Source organism: Blennius ocellaris (genome assembly GCF_963422515.1).
Source record: "Blennius ocellaris genome assembly, chromosome: 11".
NCBI classification, from domain to species: domain Eukaryota; kingdom Metazoa; phylum Chordata; class Actinopteri; order Blenniiformes; family Blenniidae; genus Blennius; species Blennius ocellaris.
In genome coordinates, this window is record NC_137660.1 from 29,821,556 (window position 1) to 29,831,555 (window position 10,000).

Genomic DNA, 10,000 nt, shown 5'->3' on the forward strand with positions numbered 1-10,000 from the left:
CTCTCCCTCTCTCTCTGTGTCTCTCTCTCTCTGTCTCTGTCTCTCTCTCTCTCTTTATTTCTAGTTTGTTTAGTTAGTCTACTGATCAGACAGACGTCTGTCTTCACCAGAAGACGTTCTGTGGTAGAAGACAGTGTCCTGGCGGAGCGACGAGACAGTCCAGATGTTACATCGTCTGGTTCCCCGACTTTATCAACTGGAGGGAACAACTTGTTCTATCGTTCCCACGTTATTGTCCGTGTGTGGAAACACTGTCAGTTGTTTTGAGTTCTACACATGTTGGACAAGTCAAGGACAACGTGTATTTGACTTTGAACATAAAGAGTCTCTGGAGGATCAAAGCGACTTGACGGGACTTTCAGGGTATTTTTTTTTTACAATGTTTGTGACATTAAGTGAATTTAGCCTGGAGGTGTTTCCCCGTCATGGAAAGCAGAAGTCCTCTAAACACTCTTCAGTTCAATCTCTCTCTCTCTCTCTCTCTCTCTCTCTCTCTCTCTCTCTCTCTCATTTTGACAAAAGAGGACATGAAACACTCCTACACTCACAATGAGAGGCGTTAGCATGTGATGTGATGTTCTTTTGTCCCCGGAGATCTTTGTCTCCGGAGGTCTTTGTCCCCGGAGGTCTTTGTCCCCGGAGGTCCTTGTCTCCGGAGGTCTTTGTCCCCAGAGGTTTTTGTCCCCGGAGGTCTTTGTCCCCGGAGGTCCTTGTCCCCGGAGGTCTTTGTCCCCGGAGGTCCTTGTCCCCGGAGGTCTTTGTCCCACTGCCAATGTTCCAGCAGTGTTGGAGAGGAAGAGGACATCGTCTTCATCACTGGAAACTCTTTGATTCCTGTCATTTCAGGACTTTGACTGAAGTGTAAGGTGATGATGATGATGATGATGATGATGATGATGATGATGATGAAGGTGATTTCTCTCTGTTGATGTTTGGTCACATGCTGGACGAGGACATTAAATATTAAACCTCTCAGTGTCAGTTGTTTTAGTCATTTTGTAAAAAGAAAGCCGCTTCAGCAGTTTTGTACGGTGGCTGACAAGTTCAAACGCGCTACAAAACAAAGGCTCCTGGAAAAGTTATTGTGAGTTTGTAAAAGTCCCCCACGGGACAGAGCTGCTCCTCAGCTTCACAACGAGGTGTGACACGTGTTGCTACCTGGACGAGCTCGCGAGCTGCGAACGTTTGTGTCGATTCTCTGGCCCGGATCTTTACCTGGAGCTCCGGAGGGAGACCTATCCAAGATGGCGGCGCTGGGGCACGTGACATCAACAGGCGCTGATTGGCTGGGAGGCCTCTAGTGTTTTATACCTATGCTCTGCCCCCTGCTGGTCTGGAGGCGCTCTGTTTTGTGGAGCGTTTGATCTTGTCAGCCACCGTAGTTTTGCCCTTTTTAGGAGTTTTAGCCACTTTATTGATTTTCTTTTGCCATTTTAACGTTTTTCTTGTTTTTGTATTCATAAAGATGAAGTTGAGTTATTTTCACAGACTGTTTCCTGGATAGTCTGTATTAGTCTGTATTAGACCGTCTGTATTAGACCGTCTGTATTAGACCGTCTGTATTAGTCTGTATTAGACCATCTGTATTAGTCTGTATTAGACCGTCTGTATTAGACCGTCTGTATTAGTCTGTATTAGACCGTCTGTATTAGACCGTCTGTATTAGTCTGTATTAGACCGTCTGTATTAGTCTGTATTAGTCTGTATTAGTCTGTATTAGACACCGTTAGTCACCATTAGACAAATTAGTCACCATAATAACAATCCAACTTGGTAGTTTTATTTTGACAGTCATGATAATAACAATCCAACTTGGTAGTTTTATTTTGACAGTCACCGTAACAACAATCCAACTTGGAGGTTTTATTTTGGCAGTCAAGATAATAACAATCCAGCTTGGAAGTTTTATTTTGACAGTCACCATAACAACAATCCAACTTGGTAGTTTTATTTTGACAGTCACCGTAAAAACAATCCAACTTGGTAGTTTTATTTTGACAGTCACTGTAACAACAATCCAATTTAGGAGTTTTATTTTGGCAGTCATGATAATAACAACCCAATTTTATTTTGACAGTCACCGTAATAACAATCCAACTTGGTAATTTTATTTTCGCAGTCATGATAATAACAATCCAACTTAGGAGTTTTATTTTGGCAGTCATGATAATAACAATCCAACTTGGTAGTTTTATTTTGACAGTCACCGTAATAACAATACAACTTGGAGGTTTTATTTTGGCAGTCAAGATAATAACAATCCAGCTTGGAAGTTTTATTTTGACAGTCACCGTAATAACGATCCAACTTGGTAATTTTATTTTCGCAGTCATGATAATAACAATCCAACTTGGTAGTTTTATTTTGACAGTCACAGTAACAACAATCCAACTTAGGAGTTTTATTTTGGCAGTCATGATAATAACAATCCAACTTGGTAGTTTTATTTTGACAGTCACCGTAATAACGATCCAACTTGGTAGTTTTATATTGGCAGTCACCATAACAACAATCCAACTTGGTAGTTTTATTTTGACAGTCACCATAACAACAATCCAGCTTGGTAGTTTTATTTTGACAGTCACCGTAATAACAATCCAGCTCGATGGTCTGTCCACTAGAATGTCTCCCAGTGTTAATGCGTGGAGCTCATTGTTCTCTGCTGCAGGTGCAACAAACAAACAAACAAACAAACAAACAAAAAACAACAACTTGTGACCTGGCAAACAAACGTCGTTTTCAGTGTGTCTGCTGTTTCCATGTAAACGGACATCATTTTGAAAATGTTGCTGTGTAAAACACTATAGTTTTCCGAAGACGACGCGTTTTCACGAGAAACGTTGTGACGTAAACGACGGCCGACGGAACGTAAACAGTCTCACTGCCGCCCCCTAGTGCACACAACCGCCACCGCTCACACTGCACGGCTAAAGATTTCAGAAAAGCACATTCAACCTGTCAGATTGAACGTACGTGATTTAAAATGGGAAAACATGTCCGGCTCACCGCCCGTCCGTCTTCTTTCAGCTAACGTTAGCGTTAGCGTTAGCTTGCTAATGACAATATATGAGCGAAGAGGCTGGTAATTCCAGAAACCCCCAGACAGGGGGGCGCCAAACATGACATGGGGACGTGAAAAGACATTTGTCACAGAAGAATAAGACACTTGAGAATCTGCCCAGTGCTTTTGTTTGTTTGTGAGACGGAACTCGTTGTTTTGGCTTTTCTGGGACACTTTGGGAAGTTTAGAGGTCAGAGGACGAATCCGCACATTTCTTAATTCCACAAGTTAGCAGCGCCTGCAAATATCCCCATTGTGGTAATCTTATGCATAGATATAAAACACAAGATGCCTCATGGTGCCACCTGTAACGTGCCTCCAGGGCGGCCATCTTGGAGAGGTCTCCCTCTGGAGCTCAACATCAAGATCCAGGCTAGAAGAGCCACAAACACATGTGTAGCTTGCTTGCTAGTCCACGTAGCAACACAAGTAATACCTCAATCTAAAGCTGAGGTAAAGCTCTATGTTGTGGAAACCTCATGTAACCTCATGTGTGTGAGTCCTCCACGGGACAGAGCTTCTCCTCAGCTTTAAAATGAGGTATTGCTTGTGTTGCTACCTGGACTAGCCAGCGAGCTACACATGTATTTGTGGCTCTTCTAGCCTGGATCTCTATGCTGAGCTCCAGAGGGAGACCTCTCCAAGATGGCGGCGCTGGTTGGCCGTGCAGCTCCTAGTGTTTATAGCCATGATCGTATGTGTTTGCTAAAACTTGCCCGTCTGAAGTCACTTGGTAGTTGTTGTGCATCACCGTCCGCCGGGTGTTTGTGGGCGGCGGCCTTTCATCTTTGGGATCCATTTAAAAAAACAAAAACAAAGTGTGTGACGTGTTTCCGTGGCATTTCACGCAGCCTGAACGCCGTTAAAAACACAATGAGGTTCTGCAGCTGCGACTCAATATGGCCGCCATGGTCGTGCAGGTGAGGAGACGGGGGGGGGGGGGGGGGGGCTTCACACTGTGATCCAACGTGCTCATGATCAGAGATATAAACACTAGTTGCTGCACCGCTTCTCAGCGCCGCCATCTTGGGAAGGTCATTGGCCAGAGCTCAACGTCAAGTTCCTTTGACATTAATTTAAATTAAAGTTAAATTTGTTTATTTTCCCCAGCTTTATTAGTCTATTGAATTTGTAAAGACTTTTCCCTCCCAATAATTCCTCCGTCAGGTTTCCACAGGACGGAGCTTCTCCTCAGCTTTAAAATGAGGAATTACTTGTGTTGCCACTGGACTAGCAAGCGAGCTACACATGCTTTGTGGATTTTCTCATCTGGGATCTTTATGTTCAGCTCTGGCGAGTGACTTTCCCAAGATGGCGGACGGCGAGGCGCGCCACAGGGGGGGCGGTTGGGCATCTAGTGTTTTATGTCTATGCTCACGATGCAGTCATGACTCACTAACCAGGAAGCTATAGCGGTGTGGCTAACAAGCTAAAAACAACACGGTGATGTCATGACCTCCGATCAGCTCTGATTGGTCCCCAGCCTCTCTCATGGCCTCTGATTGGTCCCCAGCCTCTTTGATGGGCTCTGATTGGTCCCCAGCCTCTCTCATGGGCTCTGATTGGTCCCCAGCCTCTCTCATGGGCTCTGATTGGTCCCCAGCCTCTCTCATGGGCTCTGATTGGTTGCTATCGGGCTCCAATCAGCTCTGATCGGCTCCAGGTGACAGTGACGTTTGTAGGCCCCCTGCTGACACGGTCAATATGCTAATTTACCACAATAAAACAAAAAGTTGAGTCCCCTGTATCGGATCAATAAAACCTGCTCAGTCAAATAAAAAGTGACGTCTGCAAACATACAAAAACTGCTAATAATGATTATAGATATAACATGAGCACAAAACAGGAAGCTAGCGCTACGATGCATGCATATAAGTTAAAAAATAAATAAGCATTAAAGTCTGTAAATAACATGCAGAATGGATAAATAATCATGATAAATATAGATAAAGTTTAAAGTAAAATAGGATAAATAATGATAAAAAATACATTTTAATTTATATATAAAGAAATGAGTGAAACTTTAAGTAACATTTTGGTTTTGGAGCCTAAAAATCACATTTCCTTGAACTCCGGCTGTGAAATATGTGTACAGAGCCGCCACAATTGAAGTAGTTACTCCTCCTTTTTGTGTGAAAATAAGGAGCTGGACCACATTGTGAGTGGAGGTTCAGGTCACTGGGAAAGCTTTTTAAAAGCTCCTTTCATTCCTGCATCATCTTTTGATTGAGGCGGCGGCAGAAGATCTGCGGTTCAAAATGAGGAGATGGACTTGAACATCTCAATGTCCCGGCCTTGAATCAAAGCTTTGAATCAAAGCTTTGAATCAAAGCTTTGAATAAAAGCTTTGAATCAAAGCTTTGAATCAAAGCTTTGAATCAAAGCTTTGAATAAAAGCTTTGAATCAAAGCTTTGAATAAAAGCTTTGAATCAAAGCTTTGAATCAAAGCTCTCATGTGTCCGTTAAGGTGAAGGTAAATGACCTCTGAACACCGTCGAACTGGGAAACTCCCACTGGGGGAAGTGGGCAGATCGTGTGACGTTGTGTTTATAAGAGTGAAGCTAACCTGGAGGCGCTTAATGTGAAACGGTGCTTTACCAGCTGGTAATGTTCTGATTTCCCAGCTACTTGAATGCATCATTGTACCTTCAAAATCACGAATAGTGAATAAAAATGATAAAATCAGGCGTTCGTTCAGCAAACGTCACCGTCACGTCGAGCCGATCGGAGTCAGCTGGGTTTTCTGTCAGATCGTAGTACAACGTGTGTCCGGCTGATCTAAAGGTACAACATGTAAGATTTGTTTACTTAAAGCATGAAAAAACACCGACAATTTGACAGAAATGGACAGTTTAGTCATAAAATGTCTTTGAAACCGAGGCGATCTCCCGGAGCTCGGCCTTGTAATACCACTTGTCAACACCAGACGGCGCCGTTTGTCAGAAGAGAGGAGAACTCAGGAGTGAAAGCCAACAGAACATGGGCTCACCGCTGCCACCCGGTGGAGGAACGTGGCGGTTCAGCCGCCGTACAACGCTGCGCCTTTAAACCTTGGCTGTGTGTCGGCGCAACGTGGTCGCATCAGGAGCCGCCAGCAGGGCGGCGCTGCACACACACACACACACACACACACACACACGCGCACACACACACACACGCGCAGATTGAGTCCTGAGGCCGTCGCTATATAAACTGACTCTTCCCATCATGCATCAGCAAAGCCCCACAGAAGAAAAGTGTCTCTTTCATGTCACTGACTTAAAAAAAAAACATGCTTTCAGCATCACAAGCCACTTCTTCCGTCCCCTTTTACGCAATATCTCTTTTTTTTGTTTTATAGAAACATACCGTATATGTCTAGAATATTAAACAGGCATTTAAACTCGCTATAAAAAGTTGTGTGGCCACAATAGAAATTGTATAATATTCTCTCCTTTTAGAAAGACTAGTGGTAACTAGTGTGTTTTTTTTGTTTTCGTTTTGTGTTGTTTTTTGTTTTTTTTTAGAAAAGAAAGACACTTGTTGAGGTTCCTGGGAGCGAGAAGGTGACGGAGCGAGAAGGTGACGGAGCGAGAAGGTGACGGAGCGAGAAGGTGACGGAGCGAGAAGGTGGGGGAGCGACGGATGTCGGGACGGAGCGTGACGTGAGGACGCAGGCGGTCCGAGTGAAGCCTGCTGGTGGTCGGCGAACCGGGAGTGGTCGGCGAACCGGGAGCACCCGGCGGTCCCTGAAGGTCAAAGGTCAAGGCGTAGAAAACAAAAATCGTACGGACAACTGAGGCTGACGGGGACCAGAGAGGAGTGTGTGTGTGTGTGTGTGTGTGTTGTTCGCTACATGAAGCGATCCAGTGTTTGGGGGGGGGTCATGGGGGGGGGGGGGGGGGTGGGCAGGAGGATATTCCGAATCCCTCTTGTGGTCCGTGGTGCGTTCAGGGTCTGTGGGTCGATTTACCCAAGAAGTCTCTTTCTTTTGAATCTTTCCCAAAATGCCCCCCCCTCCCCTCCCCCCCCCTCCCTTCCTCGGCCTGCTCCTCCCTCCCATCCATCCGTCCCTCCGTCCCTCCGTCCTTTCACGTCCTCCTCGGGTCCAAACCTCAAGCAGCTCCGATTCTGTAAACTCATTTTGACCCTCCATGGCAGTTACTGAATTCTTGCAGAGAAGAAGAAGAAGAAGGAGAAGAAGAAGAAGGAAAAGAAGAAGAAGAAGAAGAAGGAGGAGAAGAAGGAGAAGAAGAAGAGGAGGAGGAGGCGTGGAGGCGGGGGGTCTAAGGCTCCTCCTCCCCGGTGGAGACGGCGAGGCGCATGGCGACGGCGAGGTGGTCGGTGAGGCCGGCCAGCTGGGTGACGAAGCTGAACTCCTCCAAGTCCTGCAGGAGGAGGAAGACCATGAGATCAGGACAAACACATCTTCACTGCTTCAGTGCTTTTCTAGGGGTGGGGGCGCCTCCAGGGGGCGCCTCCAGGTGGCGCCTCCAGGTGGCGCCAGCAGATTTTCACCAGAACTCTGACCAGGAGTCAAAGCCGCCATGTTGGTTTACTGGCACATGAGCAGAAGAAGTATTTACACTGACTGTGAAAGAATCTTTCTTCCGGGGGGGGGGGGGTAAGAAAACTTTGTGGTTAACCTGGATCGGCACAGCGGTGTAAACAGACCCCCCCACCCCCACCCCCCCCCCCCACCCCCACCACCTCAAAAGTGAAGGATATTTTTAAGAGTTGAGGAGCAGAAGTTACTAAGAGCTTTCAAACCAGGTTTAAAGTAAACTTCAAAGAACACGACATGAAAGATGAAAGAGAGTTTGGGAGTGAGTCCAAGAAGGAGCCGGGTCCTGGCCCTGGTCTACGTACCAGCTTCCAGTCCGGCTGCAGGCCCTCGTCACTGTAGAGGAGGTAGTCGATCCGCCGGCCGTTGCCCTTCAGCGGGATCTTCCTGCCCTTCTGGCTGCTGGCGGGACACTGGCTCTTACTGGGGGGAAACACCAGGTACTCCTTCCTGCCCTCCTCGTTCTCCATCACTCTGCCGGCGACACACAGCAGCACAGCGGCGGCACAACGTCAACCAGGGTCTGGAACCCCCCCACAACGCCCTCTGTTCTCAAAACTCCTGCTTCTGGACATGGAAGCGTGTCGCTGCCAGGGGAGGAACTTTGATCCTGGAACGTTGCAGACCTCCTCCAGGAACCAGACCTCCTCCAGGACCCAGACCTCCAGAGGAGGTCTGGGTCCTGGAGGAGGTCTGGTTCCTGGAGGAGGTCTGGTTCCAGTGTTGTACTGCAGCTGGTGAGGTTGTTCGTGGACTCAGTGACTCACTTTTGTAAACTTTCAGGTGAGCTGACGTCGTCGTCATAAAGGCCACTGGGGTCCAGGAGAGTACCTGCCGAAAGAGAGCACGCTTGTTTCAGCATCTCTCCATCCCTCCATCCATCCATCCATCCATCCATCCATCCATCCATCCCTCCATCTATCCAATCATCCATCCATCCATCTAATCATCCATCCATCTATCCATCCATCCCTCCATCTATCCAATCATCCATCCCTCCATCCATCCTTCCATCTATCCATCCATCCCTCCATCCAATCATCCATCCAACCATCCATCCATCCATCCAATCATCCATCCATCCCTCCATCTATCCAAGCATCCATCCATCCAATCATCCATCCATCCAATCATCCATCCATCCCTCCATCTATCCATCCATCATCCATCCAATCATCCATCCATCCCTCCATCTATCCATCCATCATCCATCCATCCCTCCATCTATCCATCCATCCCTCCATCCAATCATCCATCCAACCATCCAACCATCCATCCATCCATCCAATCATCCATCCATCCCTCCATCTATCCAAGCATCCATCCATCCAATCATCCATCCCTCCATCTATCCATCCATCATCCATCCAATCATCCATCCATCCCTCCATCTATCCATCCATCATCCATCCATCCCTCCATCTATCCATCCATCCCTCCATCCAATCATCCATCATCCATCCATCCCTCCATCTATCCATCCATCCCTCCATCCAATCATCCATCCATCCATCCATCCCTCCATCTATCCATCCATCCCTCCATCCAATCAACCATCCATCCAATCATCCATCCATCCAATAACATGACAACAGAAGAGGACCCAGAGTCGGTCCCTGAGGGACCCCAACCCCAAACAACCCTAACCCAGAACGAGAGTATCAGGAGAACGTTGCAGTAAGAAGAAGAGGGACGTTCTCCTTGTGTCCAGTCAACATGGACTTTCTTTAAGATGCTCTAGCTCCTCCCACTGATGTACATACATGCTAGTTAGCTTAGCATGAGTGGCTTTGTGTGATTAGAAGAAACTTCTTTGACCATCATGATGTTTTCCTTTCATCTTTTGAAAGGGAATCGTGCGTGTGATGGAGACGATCACAACTATGAAATGAGGCTCAATGGTAAAGGAGGAGTGGAACCGTCAGCCTCCATAGTTACGTCTCTTATGTGAACCGAGCCACTGTGAACAATGATTATCTTATAGCGGGGAAGAATATCCGGGAATTCAGAGGCATAATAAAGACCGGCTCCTGAAGTCTTCAGCGTTTAATTCTGAACACAGAAATCTTCCTCCACCTTAAAGGGAAAGTGATCTAAATGGTTCTGAAGTTCAAACTCCCAGTAGGATGAAACTATTTAACGAAGTGCAACACAGGAAGCCTCTATTGATCTTCACAACCTCTCCTGGCAGAACCTCTCGTCCACTTCCTGCCGTCAAACTGCTCAGACCACCAGCCTGAAGCGTAACGAGCAGAGAGACGAGGTGCTTTAAACCACCACAGCAGCTCTGCAAAGGCGGCGACTCGCTCTTGGACGGCAAGTGTGTGTCTGGTAGAGCATCTTCAAAGCTTTGAAAGGACACGTGCTTTGATGTTTCGGCTTTGAGAGTCACGTT

General features: G+C 46.8%; 1 protein-coding gene across 1 annotated transcript in view; it reads right to left on the minus strand.

The window, feature by feature from the left end:
• Window positions 1–2,512: 2,512 nt before the first annotated feature.
• The window catches only part of LOC308136498 (sphingomyelin phosphodiesterase 3-like), a gene marked incomplete at its 5' end in the record, with an annotated part of 13,290 nt that continues 5,802 nt past the window's right edge, over window positions 2,513–10,000 (minus strand). Inside the window, 3 exon segments of the mRNA XM_080504837.1 lie at window positions 2,513–7,429; window positions 7,911–8,079; window positions 8,373–8,436. Coding sequence (XP_080360963.1) covers window positions 7,328–7,429; window positions 7,911–8,079; window positions 8,373–8,436 — 335 coding nt within the window. The 3' untranslated portion in view covers window positions 2,513–7,327.